Genomic DNA, 26,336 nt, shown 5'->3' with positions numbered 1-26,336 from the left:
CCCATCTTAAATCCAGGGTGATCTATGTCATCATTAATTACATTGCAAAGACCCTGTTTCCAAGTAAGATCACATTCACAGGCACCAGGGATTAGCACTTGTTTGTATCCTTTTGGGGGCCCCAGTTCAACCCATGGCAGGAGAATTCCCTTAACTTGATAAAGAATATCTACAAATATCCTACAGCTAACATTGTATTTAATGGTGAAATACTGAATGCTTTTCCCCTAAGACTGGGAACAAGGCAAGGATGTCTACTTTCTCAACTCTCTTATTCAATAAAATACTGGAAGTTATAGCTGCTGTAATAAGGCAGTAAAAATTAATTAAAGACATACAGATAGGAAAGGAAGAAATAAAGTTCGCTCTACCCAACAAAAGACTGGCATCTAGGTTGTATAGAGAACTCTCAAAATTCAACAGTAAAAACTTAAGCAATCAGAAAATGGGCAAAAGACATGAAAGACATTTTGCTGAGGAAGATATACAAATGGCAAATAATCACAGGAAAAGTTATTTAGCATCATTAATTTGCATTAGGGAAATGCAAATTAAAACCACAATAATATAAAATGCAAATTAAAACCACAATAATATAAAACCACAATAATATATTACTATGCACTTATTAGAATGGCTAAATTAGAAAGTAGTGACAACACCAAATGCTGATGAGGATGTGGAGAGGCTGAACAACTCATACACTTTGGAAAACAGTGTGGCTGTTTTTTGCTTTTACTTTTAATAAAACTAAACATGCAACTACCATCTAACCCAGCAATTGCACTCTTGGGAATTTATCCCAGAGACATGGGGATTTATCCTCATACAAAAATCTGTACATGAGGCTGGTATTAACCTGATACCAACCTGTTTGTTGGAGTTTTATTCAATTGCTAAAAATTAGAAACAACCCAGATGCCCCTAAATGGGTAAATAGTTAAACAAGTCGTGGTACATACATACCATTGAATGTTACTAAGCAATAAAAGGCAATGAACTACTGATACACACAACAACTTGGATGAATTCCTAGGTAATTATGCTGAGTGAAAAAAAGCTAATCAGCAAAAAGGTTACCATGCTTCCATTTATGTAACATTTATGAAATGACAAAATTTTAGAAATAAATGGAAGACAGATTAGTGGTTGCCAATGCTTAGGATCAGGGATGGGGTACAGGAGGGAGGTGAGTGTGATTATGGAAGGGAAATATGAGGGATCTTTGTGGTGGTGGACTGTTCAGTATCTTGACTGTGGTTGTGGATACACAAACCTACACATGTGATAAAATTGTGTAGAATTAAATGCATACACACACAGTATTACAAGTAAAACTGGAGAAACCTGAGATGAATAAAATCAGTGGACTGTATCAATATCAGTGTCCTGGTTGTGATATTACACAGTAGTTTTACAAAATAAGCTACCACGTGGGTGCTGAGTAAAGTGTACATGGGATCTCCATCTTATTTCTTAGAATTGTGTGTGAATATACTATTATCCCAATAAAATTTTCAATTAAATATTGTTGAGGGCCCAAAAGACTTTTGCTATGTAGGTTATTTCTATTTCTATTTATTGTATTAGAAAGTAAAACTAAAAGAAATTTAAACACAAAAATACACAAACATGCATTCCATTAGCCACTAGATGAATATCATTACTTGTCATGTAACTGCTGGAACACTCCGTTGTACACTCATGAGAAGATGAGAGTGAAAAAATAACAACTTAGTATTATTATGAACATTATTTTGATCTTGTAGCCTCTCCAAAATGGTCTCAGGGCTAGGATGACCAACTCATCTAGTTTTACTGGGACTTTCCTGGTTTAAGCACTGAAAGTCCTGACAAAACCAGTATAGCTTGCCTGAAACTCACCTGGTTTTAAAACTGAAAGTGCCATATCTACAGAACCTCATCAGCCCTGGGCAAACTGAATTGGTTGTTCTCCATACTCATGGACTTTTTGGGTCCTTGGACAACACTTTAAGAACCTCTTTGACAGGCCATCCTTACACAGAAGAAATTCCCAGTTCAGTGTTATTACCTCACCATCACATAGGAGTTGAACATCTTCATATTGTAATTTGTTAGAAACTCCCCTACCCGATGCCAGTTGCTTGCTCGACTTTCCTATATGGTTCATTCTACATTCTCCTTACCTTGGATTCCTCAAATAAGATGTCATTGAAAGTGTTTTGTAATGAAAAATAATGTCATCAGAATGTGAGTGTGTACCATCGTTTTTTTATGATTATCTTTTCAGGTCCAGGTCGTGGAGTGCAAGTGACCATCCCAGATGGTTTTGTGAATGTGACTGTTGGATCTGATGTCACTCTCATCTGCATCTACACCACCACTGTGGTCTCACTGGACAAGCTTTCCATCCAGTGGACATTCTTCCATAAGGAGTCACAGCCAGTTTCTGTAAGGACTTCTTCCCCCTAAACTCCTCTCCTTTGGTAGTTCTGACATAAACTGTTGGGGTCAGTGTGAGAAGAAGGAATGGTAAGCCAGTGGCAACAGGAGCAGAACCTCAGATACAAGGGGTTTGAAGATAGCTGTTTAGGGAAGATTATCATCTAAGTGACTTGGCTTTTGTCCTCTCCTCATATTCAGTTACAGCCTGTTATCTTAATTCTGTGTAGGTCAACATCAAGTATATCATGTATTCTAGAGTAGACAGGAAGGGTCTTTCTCACAGGTGAAATCAGCAGTAGTTCTGAAAGGGCTTCTCCCATCCCCCAAATCTCGCCCTATTATTTCCAGAAAACCCCAGTTCAAATATATGTCCTAGTTGATCTGCAAATCTCTGTCAAACTTAATGTCTGGGCTCTGCCTATCAAGTGAGCTAGCTCATTGTGACAGACTGAGTCCTGATGGAATGAGACTCTCCAGGTGGGTGGATAAGGGCAAAGTAGTAATGGACCTTGGGTAATAAAAGGCATCTGGAGGCTAGAGGATAAAGGACAGGAGGGGAGGCTAGGGTCTGGGGAAGAGGTTGCTGGAGGAGGGTGGGTGAAAGTCAAAGGAGGAGGATGATTCTAATTGCAAGCTGCCTATTCCCAGAATTTTTTCATCTGGCCTTAAGGGTAATGCCTTCTTTAAATTAGTCCAGGGACTAAAATTGTATACTCAAAAGTATGTGTGTGTGTGTGTGTGTGCACGTGTATGCATGTGTACACATGTGCATGCACTCATGCATGTGAGTGTGCAAGCATGTATGCCAACACATATCCCTTGAGGGAAAATGTCTGTAGCTTTCATCAGATTTTCAAAAGGATGTATGATCCAAAACAAGGAGTTCAGAGAAGAGACAAATCAGTGTGGTTTGGATATAGTGGAGTTGGGCCTTGAAGGAAAGCAAGGGTTCTGATTATAGAAAGACAGAGGGAGAGGCGAGTTGAGCGGGCTAGAGGAGGCCCAAGGGCAGACGTGGAGAAGAAGGAGGGCCAGTGTCTCTTCAACCATCACTGGTCTTTTGGTCTTTTGTCTTTACCAAAGGTCCTGAACATTTGTTTAGCAGGAAACATCGTTCAAGAGGAGACTATCAATGCCACCCTCTAGTGAAAGTTCAACAATTTTGCTCAGTACTGGTTACCTTAGACAAATATCTGAATCACTCTGTGCCTCTCTTCAAAATATGGTAGAATAGTAATATTCTTCTACATGGGCAGTACACCATCTAGCATTCAGTTCTCAGATCCACCCACTTCTGATCAAACACAGCACAGCCCATGCCTCGGTAGTGAGGGTATGAAGGAAAAGGCAGTCAGTCAGTGTCTAAAAATGGTGCATGCAAGAGATGCTTGGGAAAGATGTAGTTGGATCTGTCAGGCAAGAACACCTGTACTGGACCCCTTCATTGTTTGGGGTCTCTAGGACAATGGCACCAGCTTTTAGGAGTGGGATGGGAGGGTCTGAGTTTGGTAACAATTCAGATCAGCACAAGCCCCTGGCAAAGCTGGGACAGTCTTGAGTTTGCCTTCTCATGCTCATGTCTGGAATTCCTTTCAGCTTCCTCCGAAAGGCTTTGGGAACTGTGGCTGCCTTGAGCAGGGCAGTGGTCAACTCTTGTCATAAGTTCATCTTCTTTTCCTCCCCCAAGATCATTGTGTTAAAGGAGTAGTTGACTCCAAGACCTAGTATTTCTCAGTACCCAGGAGAGAATATCATCTCTTACTGATTATCCCCTCCATGTGGTTCCTTTGTGAATGGAGGCTATGGAAGTATGCCATAAGTCTTCTGACCAGGAGCCAGGGTATTCATTAGCATGGTCTTTCTCTTAGAGAAGCCCTCCTCTCAGAAGACATGGACAGATTCAGATAGTCAGTCCCTCAGCAGGGAGTCACAGCTGAAGCCTCTAGGCCCCAGAACAGGCAGGCTAGCATAGAAGTTTTGGTTCCCCTCTGATCACATGAATGGCCTCTTCTTCCATCCAGCTAGTCACTGGTAAAAGTACAGAGACTTTACCTGCCCATGAACAGAACAGGCATTGACCCTACTTAGCATGAGTCTCTCAAACAACACTTACTCTTCTAGAAGAGCCACGGTGGAAGAAACCCTGTGCCATCCTCGTCTTTCTAACACACATATAATGTGGACAACTTCTTTCTAGAACCTAGTACCTTTATATTCCATGGCTGCTCAGATCCTTCCAACTTGGCCTCTGCAGATAGCATTATATCAAATGCTTTTCAGATGTTGGTGGGGTGAGGGTGCTTCATCTTCTCAGGGGCATTTGAAAATGAGAGGAGTATTGGTTTAAGTGTTATAAATGGGAGTCACTACCGGCATTTAGTGGGTGGTGACTAGAGAGGCTTAATGTCTTGCAATATGTAGGAGAGACCCACACAGGAAAGAATTGTCTGCCCCAAATGCCAGTGTGGTTCCCACTGAGAAACACTCCAAGTTCTTCTCTTCCCACCACCCCTTCCCATCAAAGTTTATCTATTCTGTGTCCCATTCCCTCAGGTGTCTATTCTTGTTAAATCTGATAAATTAATGTAATGCTAAGGTGTTAAGGACTGGTGATCGTTCACTTTGTTCTATCCCAAAGAAAATAATTTAAGCAGAATCCTTTCATGCTTCAAAGAAGCAGTTCGGTTGGCGGGTGTCTCAGGCAAATGGCAGGCTGGGAAGGGAGTGGTTTGGAGGGAGGGAAGCCTTCCTTTTGGTGTTATATTCCTTCCACATGCAATCCCAGCCCCCCTATGCAGTCTAGAGAAAATTCTGGGCTTGAGACCATTGCCACTCTACACTCCTCACCTCCCATGGCTAGCGCCTTTATGAACAGTGCAGGAAAGCAAGAAGCTGGAAGGGAAAGAATGGGTGGTTTGCTGTGGACTTCCATGCCTTCCTCATTTCCAAAATGTACCCACAAAGCAGCTCTGGAGGCTAAAGGCATTTATTAACTCCAACTCAGACTCAAACAGAAAGCAGACTGAATTCTTTCAACCCTTCTTGTTTATACTCCAGCTTCTAGTTACAGAGCAGTGCCACAAAGCTGAGGGGAAAGAAATCTTTTTGGACAAATCTGGCTCCCAGCTGCGTGGCCTCCTGTGAATAGGAACTTGGCACAGTAGGAAGAGAAAGGCTGTCATTGCAGCTGGCAGCCGTCGAAGGCCTCATGCGGTGAACCCACTCGGCATGGGAAGCATCATGCCAATGAATAGAAGCAACTGGCAGGAGAAGGGTTGGGTTGGAGTAGTGGATGGGATGGCCCCAAGAGGGGAAGGTTGCCTGGGAGTCATCTTCCTCGTCTAAGGCAGGGCTATGAGTGCTGTGTTAAGGTATTCAGCGGGAATCGGGAGGTCTGGATTCTAGGTCTGACTACAAATTGTGTGATCTTGGGAAGATCACTTGCTCTACTGGGGCCTCAGTGTCCTTTTCTGTAATAGAGGAGGATGAATCAGAGGTTGCAAACTGGCAGCCTCTGGGCCTGATTTGGCCAGTGGATGCATGTTGGTTGGCCAGCCCAGTATTTTGTTCGTTTCCACAGTTTGAAAGCCTTGTTTGTCTTGGCTCTCCAGTTCACCACAGTTCCCACTATCCTCCATGATCTTACCACTACCCACAGGCCCCTCCCAGCCATTTCCCATATGTCCAATATCCAGCTGGTTCCTGAAGGCTCTTCAACTTTAGCAACCATGAGCTAAGTTATCTCTAAGGGGCTCTTATAACTAATGTGCTATTATGTCTCCACATGTCAGCCTCTAACATCACCAAGGGGAAGGCAGAGAGGACCTTGGGGGGAAAGTGGGGCAGTCTGTCATGAACACAGCCACAAAGGGCAAGTAGGCAAAAGAATGAACAAGCACCACTTAAGGGAACACTTGCATGGGTTTTCTTAAAGCTGACTTGCCAGCCCCCAAATCACCACCCCCAAAGGATGCGGCCTGTTGAACTTCCATGGCTTTTCGTGGACCTCAATTGCTTTGATCTCTAAATTGACAATATACTTTCTTTGAAAAGTGTACAAGACTCACAGGATCATGGGCCGGGATTTGGCCACCGTTCAGCTTTGATTTCTAAAAGGGTTATTCTTTTGTGGAAAATCGAACCAAGTTTCAGCCCTTCCTGTGTGACTAGATAAGTGGCTTCAGGAAAGCATTTCATTTTGTTTCTCTTTACAAGGACAGTGTGACAGTGTGGACTTCCCCTAACAGAAAGCCCCTCCATCTGTGTGTCTGGCTGCTGACTGGCCCTGGGAACTTTCCTTCTCACACAGCACCCTGAGGCCAAGGCCTTTCCCTTTTAGGTCTCCATGTTACACCTCCTTACCTCCATTTCTCTCCCAGATACCTCCAGTATTATTTGTGCGAGGGCAGGATATATTAGGCTACACTGCGAGGAGCAAGGATAGAAGGGTTGGTGAAGGTCCTTTTTTTTTTTTTTTTCTGATACGCAGGCCTCTCACTGTTGTGGCTTCTCCCGTTGTGGAGCACAGGCTCCGGACGCGCAGGCTCAGTGGCCATGGCTCACGGGCCCAGCCACTCCGTGGCATGTGGCATCTTCCTGGACCGGGACACGAACCCATGTCCCCTGCATCAGCAGGCGGACTCTCAACCACTGTGCCACCAGGGAAGCCCCAAAGAGACCAAGTTTTTTTTTTTTTTTTTTTGCGGTACGCGGGCCTCTCACTGTTGTGGCCTCTCGCATTGTGGAGCGCAGGCTCCAGACGCGCAGGCTCAGCGGCCATGGCTCACGGGCCCAGCCGCTCTGAGGCATGTGGGATCTTCCCGGACCAGGGCACGAACCCGTGTCCCCTGCATCGGCAGACGGACTCTCAACCACTGCGCCACCAGGGAAGCCCGGTGAAGGTCCTTTTTGTCGGGAAGTTACAAGTCCAGGGCCTCATGACTTATTTTCTCATTGATTCCCGGCCGACTGTGAGACTTTTACAGTGTGGCTTCTTTTCATGTCCTAGTCCTGACCTAAAACACATTCTCTTGGCCCCCTGCTTTCTGCAGATATAAAGTCCTTTCAACTAGATCCTCTGGCACTTACTGTGGGCCATAGGCAGGACTGATGTATCTCCTTGTGATGTCATCAGACTTCAACATAAAACAGGCCGACCTACCCTCAGTCCTCCTAGGAGCAGGGGAAGTGGCCAGATGTCTAAATTGTAAAGGGCTTCCTTGATAGAACACAGGCTGCATTCCAGGTAAGAGTCCACAGGACCGCAAATTGTTAATTAGAAAGTAAATAAGGCCAGCGCTGGCTAGTGAAATGGAAAGCCGGATAGCTTGGATGTCAACTCACATGAAGGTAATAGACCTTTGACAAGTTGAACTTCCTCCCGGCCTACTTGAATACCTTAGGTAACACTGGCTTTCCAGTTTGTAAGTCAAACAAGACCCCTCTGGGGCAAAAGTTTGTGATTTCAGTAGGCATGAATGCACGAATTGAATTATAAATGGTTCATTTAAGGCAGAAAAGAAAGCTAGTTGATGTTAGAGAACTGGAGGAGAGAGACAAGTTGTTTTCTCCTTAAATATACTCTTTTCTTTGAATTTTCCATCAGAATCTCCATTTCTGCGTTAGTTTAAAAGTATATTGGCTTTCTACCTGAGGGAGAATACATTTGAATTTATCTAGACAATATCTTTTGGTTTACTGATTGCCTTCCCTCTCATTAGCATGTTAATGTAAAAAGCACTGGACAAGGAATTAGAACTACCTTCTTGACCTGGTCTAACTGTTAACTTTGTGTGTCTTTTTTTAACCTCTTTGGGCTTCAGTCTCTTCTGTAAAGTGAGGAGAGTGAATTAAATGAACCATAAGTCTCTTCTAGTAGATTTTATGAAATATTAATTGCCATTGGACTAGGGCAATCCCAGTTTATTGAATAATAAAAAACAATCACTGGAATTATACACATTTATATGAAACGAGCAAAGAGTGTAAATAGACTTTGTGTATTATGAAGGGACCTCAGGGATCACCTAGTTCAGTGATTCCCAAAGTTTAGTCATTCATGTCTCATCTTCATGATTTGTGTCATATTTGTGTATTACCAACACTAGTAACTATTTAATGTTGTTTTCTCTATTGACTTGGTTTTGTTTTGTTTTGTTTTGTTTTGTTTTGTTTTGGCTGCACCACGCAGCTCATGGGATCTTAGTTCCCTGACCAGAGATTGAACCTGGGTCCGGTAGTGAAAGTGTTGAGTCCTAACCACTGGACCACCAGGGCACTCCCTGACTTGGTTTTTAAAAGTCTTAAAAATGTCTGCCTTAGTTTCACTGTAAGTAATAATATCCATGAAGTCACAGATTTGATGTGATAGCTATGTCTCTAATACACATTACATTTTTAAAGTTTTCAATTTCTTGCCACCTAAAATCAACTTGTCGGCTTATGCTTAGGAAGTACATATCATACTTTAGAGAACACTACTCTGGTTCTTCATTCAGATGTAGAAACTAAAGTTTGGAGAGATTAAATAACTTTGTTTCTTATTGCAAAGTAGGTTGCCATGTAGACATGAGGAGAGGCTACTTCCCCCATGTCACAGTCAGAGGTCCAGCATGGCTAAAACCTCGGTCTTATGGAAGCAACCTAAGTGTCCATCAACAGAAGAATGGATAAAGAAGATGTGGCACATATATATAATGGAATATTGCTCAGCCATAAGACGAAATGAAATTGAGTTATTTGTAGTGAGGTGGATGGACCTAGGGTCTGTCCTACAGAGTGAAGTGAGTCAGAAAGAGAAAAACAAATACCGTATGCTAACACATATATATATGGAATCTAAGAAAAAAATCATTCTAAAAAACCTAGGGGCAGGACAGGGGTAAAGACATAAAGACGCAGATGTAGAGAATGGACTTGAGGACACGGGGAGGGGGAAGGGTGAGCTGGGACGAAGTGAGAGAGTGGCATGGACTTATATACACTACCAAACGTAAAATAGATAGCTAGTGGGAAGCAGCCGCATAGCACAGGGAGATCAGCTTGGTGCTTTGTGACCACCTAGAGGGGAGGGATAGGGAGGGTGGGAGGGAGACACAAGAGGGAGGGGATATGGGGATATATGTATACATATAGCTGATTCACTTTGTTATAAAGCAGAAACTAACACACCACTGTAAAGCAATTATACTCCAATAAAGATGTTAAAAATAAATAAATAAATAAATAAAACCCAGGTTTTCTTACTCCTAGACCAGGCCTCTTTCCATCACACCATGCTGCTTCCACAGTTAGCATTATGATCTGAATATCCATATTCTTTAACAGAGATGGGACTATAATCAAGATCTTTCTTAAATCTAGTAAATAATAATAATAATAAATAAATCTTTATGGCTTTGGGTGAGTCATTTAATCTCTGTGTTTGAGTGCCCTTATTTGTCTAAAAGCAGTAATAATTCCAGTTCTGCCTCCTGCCATGTGGGGAGAAAGGTAGTAACTACCGTTGACCAAGCACTTCCTAGGCCCTTGGCTAAGTTACTTTGCTTCATCCTCGCACCACCACTATGAAGTGATGGGGCCAGATGGTTTCTCAGGAGCCTCTCTGTTCTGAAATGTTATTCTTCTAGCAAACAGGATGAACTCAGTTTTGCTTACCCAAAGGAATATGCATGTAAGGAGCGTGAATATTCTTTTAGGGAAATCAGATATTCTAGATAATCCCACTGGGTAAAGTAAACCGAAATCAAAAATGTTTATCAAGGGCTTCCATGGTGGCGCAGCGGTTGAGAGTCCGCCTGCCGATGCAGGGGACACGGGTTCGTGCCCCGATCCCGGAAGATCCCACATGCCGCGGAGCGGCTGGGCCCGCGAGCCATGGCCGCGGAGCCTGTGTGTCCGGAGCCTGTGCTCCGCAACGGGAGAGGCCACAGCAGTGAGAGGCCCGCGTACAGCAAAAAAAAAAAAAAAAAAAAAATGTTTATCAAGTAGGAAAGACGATGGTTTTGGTTTTCCCATCAGACGTTTGTATCCTATAATAATGAGTTTCCTCCAAGTAGACTCATCAGGTGAGCATCTTGATCTGTGTTAGCCTAAAGCTTAGGAGTTGAATCCTGTCAGCTCCAGCTGCCTACTGTCTATAAGATATGCATATCTTCCTGCCCTGATGACATCACAGAGCTGCTTTGAGTACAAATGAGGTCGTGGCTGTGCAGTGCTGTGAGAAAGCTAAAGTGTCCCACTGAGCTGAGAAACTTTTGCCACAGGGACCTGTTCCTTACGGGGGGCAGGGGGAGGGGGATACTGCTTCATTTTTCATTCAGTGTCAAAGTAGGTAACATTGGATAGGGGGAACTTCCACGTAGCTTATCCTAGCCCCTGACACTGTCCAGTTCTCATTTCTGTCATTTTCTGTCCTAGATTTACTATTTTGGAGGTGGACAAGCTACAGCCATCGGGAAATTTAAAGATCGCATTGTAGGGTCCGATGCTCCAGGTAACGCATCCATCACTATTTCGCATATGCAACTAGCAGATAGTGGCATCTACGTCTGCGATGTTAACAACCCTCCTGACCTTTCCGGCGAAAATCAAGGCACCCTCAACGTCAGTGTGTTAGGTATGGACAATTTTTTCTGCTTTTTCTCTTCTTGGAGCAACTTAGGAATTGAATGAGCTAGGGCAGTGAGTTATTGGTACCAATTAAGTCCCAGGGTAAATATCCTCCCTGCTCCTTTTATTATCGGGAAAATAAAGACACACCACAAACCCAACCCACAGAGTAACACTGAAAAATCACTCATAAAACATGTTGAAACAATTGTCCAACCAAAAGAGCTGCCAACATGGCAGATAGCAATAGATGACCACTTCCTGGATCCCTATCTCTGAAGGATGTGATGAGAACAGATGGGAAAATGTACAGTCCCACTATATGATCACTAGCAACTCTTTCAGAGGGAACCTCCAATTAGGGCCAGTCTGACCTGGGGGAAACAACTGTCAATTTGTTACCTCTGCAAAGCCAGCCACAATTCCCACCATTAAATCATTCTGTGGAATAAAGGCAGATGGATCCCTCTCTAAAATATTAATGCTATTTGGAAAAAAGAAAGAGTTGAGAATTAATTTATTTATACACAAATATTCAGTATGTGACATGGGGCAAGTCATATCTGCTCTTAAATGAATTTGGAGTGGTTAATTTATGCAGCATTTATTGAGTGCCTGCTTTGTGCCAGGAGCCAGGATGGAGGCATGGTTTCTGCTCTTGGGGAAGTTCACAATTTTGGTGATTCTTAGGGATCCTTCCAATCTCTGTCTGAGAAGACAATGGGAGTTTTGTCCATGCCTAGCAGGTCCTGTCTGCAGGCCTTCAGATGTACTGAAGGGAGGGATGAAAGGGCTGTCAACCTTCACCAACTAACCAGTTGAGCTAAGGGCTCTCCCACTTCTAAGTAACCCAAATGGAGCTTATCTAGTCGTTGCTGCTCTTGAGCTGTGTACATCCATCACCGGAAAGGAGGAACTAGATCAAACCAGTGACTTGATAATTGAGTAGCTTTGAAAAGCCACAATTGGTAACAAGGTGCACACCCCAGGAGGACTGCCCAGAACTGTCTGAGCTTGCTGCCCAGGTGATGCCTAAAAAGAACCAACTATTTACTGTGAGGTTTGCTACTGCATCTACCCACCTGGAAAAGAAGAAAAGGTAATCAAGAGCTGATTTCTAGGAACGGGATAACTCCATCATGTTTTTATTTTGCTGTACCCTGTGCTAGGCTTTGGGGTAAAGGGGATGACAAGAGAAGTATACACAAGTCCTATCCTGGGAGAGTTGATGTTCCAGTGTGGAATAGATGCTAGCACATCAGGCTGGGAGTCAGAAGACCTAGGTTCTAGCTCTTACTCTGCTACTCAGTGGCCTCAGACAAGTCAGTCCACCTTTCTCTGGCCATTTTGAGATGGGGTTGAAATTACTGCCCTGTCATATTATCATTATGAGAATCAAATGATATGCTGGAGATTCAGTGTTCATAGAATTTAAGGGATTAGTCCTCTAACGGTTTTCTGTTACTCCCTGGCTCTGGGTTGTCCTTCTGACCAGAAACAACCTAAAGAAGCCAAGCCTGTTTTTCTCTGAGCTTGGAAATAGCCCTGAGGTAAAGTTAGGGTGGTTAATATTCTTAAACTTAAAGTTCAGGGAGTCCCCAATCAACTTCCATAAGAAGTTGAGGGTCATTTCCTCTCTAAATTGTTTTTTCCCATGAGTCTTTGGGTCAGTTGTTCTTGCAATGATTGTGTCATGACTTTTCCTTAAGCATCCAGTATCCAGGTAAGATAAGAGACAGAAGCCTCTGTGGATTTCTTTGTTTGGGAACTCTCAAAATCCTATTTTTATCAATTAGGCTAAGAACAAAGGCATTCCACAAATTTATGCTTTCTGGAAATTTTGAGACTGATAATTTCCTCTAAACATTGCAGAGGCTGTTTGCAGTTCTCAAATTCTATTGCACATGAGTGCCTGTTCTGCTTGCCCTGACTGAGGGGTGGGGCATGGTAGGGGCAAGTGTGTAAGGGAGACCAACTGAGGAGAGAGGTATTGATATTTCCTTAAATATTGCTCTTCCTAGCAATGCGTCTTTCGGAGACTTTTCATAACCCAGTGGTAGACGTAGATCCCATGCATTCACTCAGTCATGCATAAATTCATTCGGCAAACCCTGAACACATGTTCAGTTACTATGGTAGGCAATGGAGATGGAAAGATGTAAAAGTTCAGCTCCCAGCCCTCCTAAACTTCAAAGTGTAGTGGGGGAGGCATATAGATAACATAAGCTTACAGTGGAGGGAGGAGAGGAGAGCTGGGAGATCACAGGGGAAAGGGTATAAAGCCGTGCAGGGGGAACTGGAGAAGGCTTCCTGGAGAAAGTGACTTCTGCATTGAATGTTGAAGTATGTGCAAGAGCGTGTCAGGCAGAAGAGGGGCTGAGGTGGCAGGGCACGATTTAGGTGAAGGAAACAGCAATGTGCAAAGGCCCAGGTGGTTTGGACGACCATTAATTTGAGAGACTTCCATTAGTTATGATAACCTTGGCAAATGAATCTCTGAAAAATACCCAGCAGAAGTTTGAATAATCGTTTTGTACGCATTTGGAAGGAACATCATCTTCCTTCTGCAATTTGGCACATAAAAAGAAAATGATGAATTTAGAGAAGATTTGAGAACACACTGAAGCATTTTCATTTATTTTCTGAGGTGAACCTCTTCTTCCCATCCCAATTCTGTTGAAACCAATAAAGCTAAATGGTAGATCAGTGGCTTTGCCAGTTAAACATCCAAGTTCTGTCGGGGACTTTAACTGGATGAAATGTCAATTCAATACTGAATCAGTAGTCTTAGAAAATATATGGGTTTGGGATGTGGTTCAAAGTGATTTACTAAGTGTTTGGTTAATAAAAAATAAAAGAAAAATGTGTTCAGCAAAATAAAAAAATGCCTATCTGGGTTTGATTCTGGGCTCAAGAAATGAATGCAAGTCATTCCAGGGTTTTGTCCATGATTAGTTCAAGTCCTGGGGTCTGGCTTCGTGATGAAGCACCCCCATTTACTTTTTGGTTCAGATTATTCTATTCCACTTACAGTGGAATAAAATCACCATGTTATTTAAAAAAGGCACTATCTAAATCTAGTGATAGGTGCACTGGATTTCTGGTTAAATAGCCTAGTTTATTTAGGGTAGGCAAATCCAAGGAGTTATTTCCATCTGAGGAAATCAACAGTAAGAAAGAATAAAGAGGGACTTCCCTGGTGGCACAGTGGTTAAGAATCTGCCTGCCAATGCAGGGGACACAGATTCAATCCCTGGTCCAGGAAAATCCCACATGTTGCGGAGCAACTAAGCCCATGTGCCACAACTACTGGGCCTGCGCTCTAGAGCCCGTGAGCCACAACTACTGAAGCCCGTGTGCCTAGGGCCCATGCTCTGCAACAAGAGAAGCCACCACAATGAGAAGCCCATGCACCACAACACAGGGTAGCCCCGGCTTGCTGCAACTAGAGAAAGCCTGCACGCAGCAATGAAAACCCCATGCAGCCAAACATAATTAAATAAATAAATAAATAAATAAATAAATTTTAAAAAAGAAAGAAGAGCTAAACAGAAAAATACTTCTTTTAATTAAAAGACACCTGTTTAAAAGAAGGGATGGCACAACAGACAATTGGCTTAAGAAGGTATGGTACATATACACAATGGAATATTACTAAGCCATAAAAAGAATGGAATACTGCTGGTTGCAGCAGAATGGACGGACCTAGAGAATATTATGCTTAGTGAAATAAGTTCAACAGAGAAAGACAAATACTGGATATCATTTATACGTGGAATCTAAAAAATAATACAAATGAATGTATATGCAGAACAGACTCACAGACATAGAAAACAAACTAGTGGCTATCAGAGAAAAGAGGGAAGGGGGAGGGACAGATTAGGGGTGTGGGATTAACAGATACAAACTACTATATATATAATAGATAAGCAACAAGGATATACTGTATAGCACAGGGAATTATACCCATTATCATAACCTCTAATGGAGCATAATCTGCAAAAATACTGAATCGCTATGCTGTACATCTGAAACTATAACAGAATATCACAAATCAAGTATACTTCAATTAAAAGACAAGAAGGGATTGTGAAAATTTCAAAGAGCTATAGCTATATCCATCTGTTTTCCTGCTCACATGTACAGTGGGTTAGAGTCTGAGCCTGGAAGATTATCAGTGGCAAGGTTGAAAATGTGGCAGCAGGAGTTCATTCCTGCCTGTGGCCAACAGCAATTCCATGTGTACGATACTATATACATTATTTTATTTATATAAATACAATATATTTGGATTAGCTGGAGGCCAGGTAATCTCTTGTTCACATTTTACAGATGAATCAACTGAGGTTTGGCTATGTTAGGTTACTTGCCTAAATACATCTAGGGTAAAGTTGTGGAGCAGTGTTCGGTGTGGATCCAGAGCTGTGCTCTTAACTGCTGCCTCCCAAGTAAGAGCCAGAGAGCTGGGCATCCTGGAGCATTTAGGGTCTAACTAGCCTAAGGCAGAGAATCTATGCCTTTGGAATGTTTTATATCCAAATTAAGGAAGGTGAATTGGAAAGTATCGATTCAGGTCCTTATCTATAAATCAGACTGAGGATAAAATAAGCTGTGAGCTGTAAGATAAATGAGGAGAATCAGATTCTCAGCTTCCCACAGGAGTTCCCCATATGCAGCTGAAACTCAGTATATCCCAAACCGACCTCATCATCGCCCCTTCCTCCTCCTCACTACTTCCCCGAAAACCTGCTACTCACCCTAACCCTAACCCTCACACTAACCCTAACCCTGTATTTATCTCAGGGGATGGCAAGATCATGTACCCAGCTGTCAAATCAGGAACCTGGGAGTCATCACTGAGCCCACCCTCTTCTTCATGCCACAGATCCAGCTGGTCCTCAAGCCCTCTCGACCTCTCACTACAGCTTGAATCTGTCTCCTCCTGTCCCTTGGCTCAGGAAGCCCTGGAGTCAGAGCAATTCATCTAAAACGTTAGAATGATCATCGTCCCTCCCCTACTTAAATTCCTTCTGTGGTCCTGCTGCTCTCGGTATAAAATACATGACGCACGAAGCCCCCTAATCTATGGCCTCACTGCTCTCTAGCCTAATCTCTTACCACTCCCCCACCCTACTTCAGAACTGTGTCAGAGTCACTTTTGAATTTCTGGTGCCTAGTCCAGTGCTGGGCACACAGAAGGCACTCAAGTAAGTGCTTGTGGCATGAAGGATGAATCAAGATTTCAGTGCCCTGTAGCACACCCCTCCCCCGCAATGGGTTTCCCCTCCCGATGAGGGACACGGGCAAATTCAAACCCTCCATTTTGTGTCACCCCCAGAAGAATAAAGGCCAAAAAATGACTCACAAAGGAAAAATATGGCATTAATAAAACAATGCTTTAAAAAGAATAAGCAACCAGTTATCTCAAAGTATTTAAGGGTTCTGTTTTCCTTTAAGACTGTGCTTCCAAAGTATAAACTATGTTCCTAGTTGTTTTTTAATAAAGGCATATTTTAAGGCACGATGCAGAAATTCATGGTTATGAATCTGGGGAGCAGGCAGATAGAATGGATGCTATTAGAATATTAATGGCCCAGTGACAGAAGGTCTTTGTACCTGAAGTGCTGTACTCCCATCTGGTGGTACAGCTAGAAAACTGTCAAAATAAGTTTTTAGAGATTAAAAAAAAATAAGTATACATATTCTACAAAATGAAAGTGAGGAAGTGACTAAAATTGGTACAGACTGCCATTCATCGTGCAGGATTTTTTACTCTTTGTCATTGCCTTACAGTCAAACCTTCTAAGCCCTTTTGCAGCATCCAAGGAATACCAGAAACTGGCCATCCTGTATCTCTTACTTGCCTCTCTGAGCTTGGAACACCTTCCCCGGTGTACTACTGGTATAAACTTGAAGGAAGAGACATCGTCCCAGTGAAAGAAACCTTCAGTGAGTATAGCCCTCTGCTGCCCCTGGCAAGGCCTGGTGTGTGGGCTTGGTTGACAGCATGTGTGTGTGACTGGCTGCTTGTCCTTAGAGCACAGTCTTCTAGTTTTCTGGGAGGAGAATGTACAAAGAATGTCAATCTTTCATCAAGATGGCTGTCCTCTGGTCTTCTCCCCAACTTCTAGAAATCAAGACCATTTTTGGCTCACAGGTGGTGGGTATGGAGAAAATAGGCATGGTCCCAGATGGGAGTCTCCAGGGGTCTAGTTGGACCCTGGACAATCTCAAGAAAGGGAGGCCAATGTGAGGAAGTGGGTGGGCATTGAATGGTCTGCTACATTCACATGATCTCTACCCACATAAGAGATTTCAAAATGCTATTTCCTGGTTTTGACAGACCCAGCCACCGGGATTTTGTTTATTGGAAATCTGACCAATTTTGTACAAGGTTATTACCAGTGCACCGCTATCAACAACCTTGGCAATAGTTCCTGTGAAATTGACCTAACTTCTTCACGTGAGTTGATCATATAACTTTAACAGTTTCTCCTTAAGTCAAGTATGCTAGGCCTGCCAATCAAGTAAATTAATTAGAATCCCTGGTTAGTCCTTCCTGACTGGAGATTTTGGTGCTTTATTTATAGGTTGACGTGGTGGATGACCATCCTAATATCTAATGCTTACATAATACTTAATATATGCCACATGCTGCTTCAAATTGTTTACAAAAATTAATTTGCTTAACCCTCACAAAACCTCCAGAAAGTAAAACAACAGCCTCATGCATAGTACGAGGCTGAATTTTCTTTGTGATGCTGTTGGTAGATCCAGGTGAAGCTATGGCAATCTGTGTCAAACATGGAGCTCACAAACTTTCCAGTTATTAACTAATTTGCTAAAATCTGCCTCTAATAATAATAGTAATAATGACACTTGCACCTACATTCAGAGTAGCTAATACTGCGGAGCACAAAATATGTGCCAGACGCTTGGCCGCATGCTGCAAGCATTATCCCACTCAGTCTTACAATCACCCCGTCTAGGAGGCAGAATATACTGTTAAGCTTCACTTTACTGAAAAGGAAACTAAAGCTCAGGGAGGTAAGTGACTTGCTCAGGGTCATTCAGTTTGTAACTGGCAGAGTCACGATGCCTCTAAACCTCAACCTTCCAGTTCAAACGTGCCTAGTTACTAAGCATAGACTTGAGGGCCTGAGATTGTCAAATTGGGCCAGTCGGGGGCAAGTTCTCACAAGGGGTATCTTGCTACATCTCTCAAGAATCACTTCATTACATTTCAGATCCTGTCATTTATTCATTTTTTCAAACTTCCTTTGAATCTGTGATTTCAATATATACCATATCCAGGGGGCCCAGTTCCATTGGATTATTATTCTCCTATGAAGCTGAGCTTTCTTCCTTTTATTTGTCTGGATTCAGACATTTTCCAACTCCAGTTTGCTCCTTCATTTTTGTCTCACTTTCAGCCATTTTTAAAAACATCTTTATTGGAGTATAACTGCTTTACAATGTTGTGTTAGTTTCTGCTGTATAACAAAGTGAATCAGCTATACATATACATATGTCCCCATATCTCTTCCCTCTTGCATCTCCCTCCCTCCCACCCTCCCTATCCCACCCCTCTATGTGGTCACAAAACACTGAACTGATCTCCCTGTGCTATGCGGCTGCTTCCCACTAGCTATCGATTTTACATTTGGTAGTGTATATATGTCCCTGACACTCTCTCACTTCATCCCTGCTTACCCTTCCCCATCCCCGTGTTCTCAAGTCCATTCTCTACATCTGCGTCTTTATTCCTGTCGTGCCCCTAGGTTTTTCAGAACCTTTTTTGTTTTTTAGATTCCATATATATGTGTTAGCATACGGTATTTGTCTTTCTCTTTCTGACTTACTTCACTCTGTATGACAGACTCTAGGTCCATCCACCTCACTACAAATGATTCAATTTCGTTTCTTTTTATGGCTGGAAACTTCATCTTTTTGTGTGTCCTTTTTTGTGGTCCCATTCTGTCCCTGCTCCCTTGATCATTTCTGCTGTTTTTCTCCAGATCTTCCCCAATCTCATTTTGCCTTTCTAGAGGTACAGTCATATTGCAGATATAGAGACTCCTCAGATTTGTACTTGAGCCTTGCTTCCTTTTGAATCCTCTTTTCAATGATGTCTAGCATTTGGCTTCCTTCCTGCCTTCCTGCCTTCTTGACTTCCTGCCTCCCTCCTTCCCTCCATCCTTCCCTTCCTCAAACCTTCATTGATTATCTACTGTATGCCAGGGAATGTCCTAGGTGATGGAGATTCAGACATTAATAAGATATATGTCTTACACTCAAGGGGCTCACAGATTAGCTAGAGGCACAAACACTAAAATTTGTTAAATGTTATAACAGAGGTCTGCACAGGGTCTATGGGATGCCAAAGAAGAAACAACTAATTATGCTTATAGAACCAGGGCCAGCTTTACCAATGAAGTGCTATTTGAGATGGAGCTTGCAAAGCCTGTTTCTTTATCTTTAAAATTAGGATGAGGGTAAAAGGAGGTTGAAGGATGACAGCAGAGCAGCAGGCTTAGGAAGGCAACCAGTCGATACTCGATACTCGGGAGGAAGGTGGAGGACTCCAGAAGGGATGTCTCCAAGCGAGGAAACAACAACAACATAAGAAACCAATAGATTAGCTGATGTGTTTGAAACTACCGAAAGGACTTTTGCTAAAATTTTTGGGGATTAGTAATAATACATTAAAAAACCCATAAATCCCCAAATGAGGCAATTATTAACCTTGGGGAAATTTTTTAAATGTTGTATAAGAAAGAGTCATAGTATGTTCTGCAGCTGTGAACAATATTTACATGGTCATAATACTGCAAACATTGATTTAACAATACCTTATGTTATATTAGGAGAATATGGCGGGATGTGAGGGGAGTGGTGTAAGAGAGTTAAATCTTCAACCTCCAGAATAGGAAGCCAATAGAAAATGACAAAAATTGGAAAAGGCAGAACATATTAGAACAAGTGTAATAGAAACATGGGGGCAAATTCCTCTTGTGAATGGGACTTAGAGATGGGAAGGTGTGGAGAAAGGAACTGCTGATTTTTTTTTTTTTTTGTTAGAAGCCTAGTAGAACTGTTTGACTTTCTAAATGATGCACATGTATTCCTTTAATCATAGAAAGTTAAAAGAATGATCAGGCAACTCAACTAGCCTTTCATCTCAAAGTATAAGATATTCATCCTTGCTTGAAGGGAGGCCGATGGGAATGGGCCCACCTGGAACCCCCAGACATGGTCTCTTGGGGACAATACCTCAGTGCTTGAAGGTCTGGCGCTCAGCTGGATCATCTCACACTCATTAAGTTTTCCATAGACTGATCTAATAAACCAGATGCCTGTTTATGGAAATGGGCATATCCCTTCCCAGTGGCCAGAATGCATGAGGCTCTTTGGTGAGCATGGAATCTGCGGAAGAGAAGGTTTTTAGGGAACTACTTCACCCATGCTTTGGGAAAGCCTGGTGAAACGTCCCTGCCTGTAACAGACGTCATTTCTCTGGTGACCGGATTGCAGCTCCATCGTGTCTCTCTCACTGCCCAAGCAAATGTACGGTGAAGACTTACTTCTCCCAACCGCATCTTTTATTTGGGGGGTGCCGTGCCACAGGATCTTAGTTCCCAGACCAGGGATTGAACCCACACCCCCGGCGGTGGAAGTACAGAGTCCTAACCACTGGACCACCAGGGAGGTCCGAAACCACATTTCTAAAGCAATCCCACCTCCCCCAAGTTGGCATATTTTTTTTTCTTTATGTGTGTAAATGTGAATGGGAAGGCTACATAGTCAAGCCAGTCTCATTTCTTCTCCTGCTATGAGTCCAGCTGAAAGAGTTCTAGGGGTTTCCACGCTCTCAACCTATACAAGGCACCTTCCCACTATATGAATGCCCCGGATATTCCCCACTGGTCAAGAATGCATGTGGATGAGGCAGACACTATGCTCCACATTACTAACCAGTTGCTTGTGTCCTCCAGATCCAGAAGTTGGAATCATTGTCGGGACCTTGGTGGGTATCCTAGTAGGTGCTGCCATTATCTTCTCTGTGGTGTGTTTCGCAAGGAACAAGGCAAAAGCAAAGGGGAAGGAAAGGAAGAGAAATTCTAAACCCACCACAGAACTCGTGTAAGACCTTACTTTGTTGTCTTTACTTGAATAGACATTTCTCAGGCCTATCTCTTTCAGTCAGCTCTTCCTAAGCACTCCTTTTAGCATAAGATATAGAGGCATCTTTCTGCACACCCTCACTGCGTTTATAAAAGAATGGTGATGACTATCATGTACTGAGCGCTGTGCGCCAGACTCTGTGCTAAGCATTTTATGTGTATCAACTCATTTAACTGCCACGACAATCCTTTTACAGTTAAGAAAATGTTTTAATATATTAATATACTTGTCCTTCTACCAATAGTGATAAAATGTAATTTTTAATGTTAATTTTATGGAACAAGGGGCCCAGGGAAGCAAAAGTGCTGAGGGCCCAGGCTCTTGACCACTTTGTTATTTCTTATCAAATGTGATTTCTTATACACTTCTGTGCTTCCACAACCAAGTACCAAGCATTGTGCTAGAGGGAGTGGGTGCTAGACATGCACCAGAGCCATGGATTTGGCCAAAGACCTTATTAGAACTTTAGACCCTTTCAACCTCACAAGAGTTTTCTCACCTCTTAAACACTGGTTAGTCTTTCTTGAACTCTCATTATACTGTTGAGACCTAACCTTTCTGCACCCCAAATGGAGACCTGTGGTCTGACAGTGAGTCAGACTATCAGAAATCACAGAGGTCCTGAACAGATTGGGACCTATGGTCACTGAGGCTACAGAGCCTATGGCTCCATGTGAGATGTCAAACCCTAACTTGTTCTTCCCTGGGCCTTCTTCCTGCAGACCAATGACAAATATAAACCAAGATGCAGAGTGTGAGACAATACCAGATGAAGATATCATCCACACAGAAGCAACTCTGCCATATTCCATCCATGAGGCTGAGCCTATTACCACCCTGGAGCCAGATCACCAGCCTGTCCCTAAGCCTGAACCTGCCGTGCAGCCTGCCCTAGAGCTGGTCTCAGGGCCTGAGCTTGCCCCGGCACCTGAGTTTGAGATCAAGCTGGAGCCACAGCAGGAACCGGAGCCCTCGACTGTATCTGAGCCCTTCTGTGATGAGGGAAAGGGGGTGATTAAGACATAGGCCGTTGGCCAGAGTACCGTGTTCATTACTAAGGAACCCATTACTCTCATTTGGAATTCAGTTGACCTAACTAACCCACCACCTCCCTCCATTCTGACCAAACCTCTTCTAACAAGGTGCTCCTACCATCAATCCAAAACAGACAGGTCAAGATAACTACTAAATAAATGCAAGGGTTCCTGCATTACCAGTATAGAGTACTTACAATTTGACTAACATGTAAACACAACTAATTAAATGACAAGTGATTTTGAACTCAGTTGAAAGTGTTTTGCAAAACCTGTGTCTTATTTCAGACAATCTTACTTCTCTATTTTTAGCTACTCTTTGAGATTCCACATGCACACATGACAAGGTGGCATTAACTGGATTCAATATTATTTCTAGGATTTGTTGTTGACAGAGCTTCCCTATTCATTTTCACACGGACCATTAAGAAAATAATTCACCAGCATTATCTCATAGATTGGAAAAAAATCCTTAAAATTCCAGAGGGGAATAAAGGGTACATATTAATTGGTACATAGCATTTAAAACTAGGTCTTAAAATTAATGCTTCATTTATCATATTAGATTTCCCAAAGAACCACCAGCTATCCAATATGTGAGCACAGCAAAATTTTAAAATAACCCAATTTTTAAATGAAAACTAACATACAGGCAAACAATTCTAAATACACTTTTCCTTCAATGAATACAAAATATTGATACTACAGGTGATGTACAATTTAGCTTTGAATGGGCTATTATGTTGTCACACTGTCTGATGCTATCTACTTTGGAAGGGCCAGACTAGGAAACTGTTCTAAATGAACACTTAAGATCTATTTTAGATAATCTGAACTAATTAATCTATTTTACTGTTGGGATATTTCACATTAATAAAGAGATATCAATCTTGTATACATGCTTAATATTAACTGAAACGCATCGATATCACCTCTTTTTCACCTGTTAAAAAGCTTTTCTATTGATCATTTTTTACCCACATCTCACTTTAAAGAAATTTACTGGTAGACTTTTTCATCTGTGTAATCAATCAGATTTTAAATCTTATTTTAAGGTTCAATAAGTAATACTCAATAAAAATCTTATTTTAATGATCCTAAGGTAAATCTTTTATAAATAAATTTATTGATATATACATTATGTACAATAAACTGCACCTATTTCAAGTGTAAAATTTGATGAGTTTTGACAGATGTATACACCCATGAAACCACCGTGATAATCTAAATGGAGCATTTCCATCATCGCAAAGTGTTTCCTGTGTCCCTTCATGCAATCCCACCATCACCCTGGACCCAGGCAACCACTGATTTGTTTTCCATCCTTAGAGATTTAGCTTTGCCTTTTCTTGACCTTCATATAAATAGGACCATACAGTATGTACTTTTTTGTGTCTGACTTCCTTCTAAGTGAAGTTTTTTTTTTAAATTATTTATTTTATTTTATTTTTTATTTTTGGCTGTGTTGGGTCTCTTGCTGTGTGCGGGCTTTCTCTAGTTGCAGTGAGCTGGGGCTACTCTTCGCTGTGGTGTGTGGGCTTCTCATTGTTGTGGCTTCTCTTGTTGCGGAGCACGGGCTCTAGGCGCGCAGGCTTCAGTAGTTGTGGCATGTGGGCTCAGTAGTTGTGGCTTGTGGGCTCTAGAGCTCAGGCTCAGTAGTTGTGGTGCATGGGCTTAGTTGCTCCGCGGCATGTGGGACCTTCCCGGGCCAGGGCTTGAACCCGTGTCTCTTGCATTGGCAGGCGGGTTCTTAACCACTGTGCCACCAGGGAAGCCCCTAAGTGAAGTCTTTTAAAATAAAGTAATGAATCTCTAACTTATCACATTCAGATTTTCATGTAGGGGAAACTATGAAACCTTTTGTATATAGATCATACCTATACACTAATTGAGATAGAGTTTTAGAAGGTTTTAGGGTAGATTGAAATTGAAATTAATATTACGCTTGTCCGGAGTCATGGAGAGAAGAGATAGCAAGTTTTTACTTATGCATTTTCCTTGATGTGCTAATTTTCAGCCAATCGCAGGGATTTTTTAAGCATCTGTAATTCCATTCAGATCAAATATAATATTATGACATACGGTGTCTGATGGGTTCAGGAAACAAAATGATGAAGGTCTTAAGAATGATCTAACATTTAGAGCTTAAAAATTTCAATTACCAGAATGCCAAAGTAGCTGGAATTCACCTTCCCTTCTACTCTTATGACAGAGGTAAATTGCAAGAGACTAATAATATATAATAGTCAACACCACCCCCAAGTTTCTGCTGAATTGGTGCTGAACAGGAAGGCAGGCACTCTTGGTGGTCTTATAGAGCCCTGCTCTTATTAGCAGTGTTCTGATCAAAATGCCAATAAATAGTTGGATCAGTGGTTTTTAACCTTTTTTGAGGCCATGGATCACTTTGAGAATACACTGAAAACTCTGGACCTCTCTCCTTAGAAAAATGCTTATACACACAAAATGTCAAGTACAGTTTTAGACGAATTACAGACTCCCTGAATCCAAGAATAAGAACTAGTGAATTAGATAAAAACACAGAAGGTACACTTAATAAATCATGCATCCTGGGGTGCGTGGATACTCAAAATGATCTTGATAGTCTGGAAGCTGAGTTGAAATCAACATAATGAATTTGCCAGGAATGGAGGGTATGGTCCAGATTTAAGGATATAGAGTACATGTTGCCAATGCAGAAACCCTAGCTGGGCAAGGTTGGGAAGTAGGTGAGGTTAATCTGAAGTAGTATCTTTGGGTCTCTCCTTTCAGTGCCCTTCTTGGCCTTCTGGCATTATTTTCCAGACACCCAGGATTGTCATGCACCTACTGGCTCAGTGACCCATTTGGATCTGTGTCCCTCAGGCAGGATTCATTGCTCAACCTATCTCTACACTTGCTACCCTTTCAAAAGGTAGCTGTTCTGTGACCTGTTCTTGTCCAGTGAACATGATCTTTCATCATCAGGTGATGTCATTAAGGTTGATAATAAACTAGCTCTCTTAGGAAAATTTATCTTTTAAGAGGGGACTCTTAAATTTTTTTTTTTTTATTTTTGGCTGCATTGGGTCTTCGTTGCTGTGTGTGGGCTTTCTCTAGTTGTAGTACATGGGGGCTACTCTTTGTTGTGGTGCACGGGCTTCTCATAGCAGTGGCTTCTCGTTGCAGAGCACGGGCTCTAGGCACATGGGCTTCAGCAGTTGTGGCATGTGGGCTCAGTAGTTGTGGCTCACGGGCTCTAGAGAGAAGGCTCAGTAGTTGTGGTGCACATGCTTAGTTGCTCCACGGCATGTGGGATCTTCCCGGACCAGGGATCGAACCTGTGTGCCCTGCATCGGCAGGTGGATTCTTAACCACTGCACCACCAGGGAAGTCCCTAAGAGGGGACTCTTGAAGACAGGTAATTCTTTAATCCAAAGATACTAAAAATGGTGGAATTTCAAGCACTGGAACAATCTAGAGGGGAGATATTCCTGGAGAAAGAAGCTTTCTCAGCCCCTCTCAAATCAAACCATGCGGGTTACCATCTACTTATAAGGCCACTCTGGGTCAGTGCAACTTTTATCCCAGTCTCCTTAATCTTCTATTAGTACATCCATAATATACCATATATTTATGTTTGTGATGAATCCTGAGACTGTATAAAATACAGAATCGTAACAAAATTGTGTTCACTAAATTTTACTTGGGCAGGAAAATGGATTCCTATGTTAAAGAGATTTCCAATAAGGGAACAAAAGAAAGTTGGTTTTTTTTTTCTGCTTATTCATCAGTGGATCAGAAGATAAGTAATGGAATAGGTCATTACCCAAATATTCTGATAGCTTAAGCTTCGACCAAATTGTTTCAGCTTAATTCTCACTCAGATAAGGGACTACCTGATTTATTTTGCTACAGGTAGTTAAAAGTTAAGTGGGTAGTCCCAACCAAATCCCAAACCAGCCTTGGCTTCTTAACCATTCACTTCTCACCACCCAAAAAGACTTCCAGGAATTTCTCTCACCTCTTTGTTTCAGCATTTAGCAACTAGGATATGCTAAAGTCAGTGGAACAGCTTTGGGGCTGTCAGTCCTTATTCTC

The 26,336-nt window shown here is 42.3% G+C and overlaps 1 protein-coding gene across 1 annotated transcript in view; it reads left to right on the top strand.

Annotated features, from left to right (window-relative positions):
- The window catches only part of VSIG1 (V-set and immunoglobulin domain containing 1), a 35,761-nt gene extending 13,513 nt beyond the window's left edge, over positions 1-22,248 (top strand). The window contains 6 exon segments of the mRNA XM_060086423.1: positions 2,273-2,433; positions 10,846-11,044; positions 16,831-16,986; positions 17,381-17,500; positions 21,033-21,180; positions 21,945-22,248. Coding sequence (XP_059942406.1) covers positions 2,273-2,433; positions 10,846-11,044; positions 16,831-16,986; positions 17,381-17,500; positions 21,033-21,180; positions 21,945-22,248 — 1,088 coding nt within the window.
- Positions 22,249-26,336: the final 4,088 nt, after the last annotated feature.

This window comes from Mesoplodon densirostris, chromosome X (genome assembly GCF_025265405.1).
Source record: "Mesoplodon densirostris isolate mMesDen1 chromosome X, mMesDen1 primary haplotype, whole genome shotgun sequence".
Taxonomy (NCBI): Eukaryota; Metazoa; Chordata; class Mammalia; order Artiodactyla; family Ziphiidae; genus Mesoplodon; species Mesoplodon densirostris.
The sequence above is the reverse complement of the archived record's forward strand: the minus strand, read 5'-3'. Positions and strand labels throughout refer to the sequence as shown.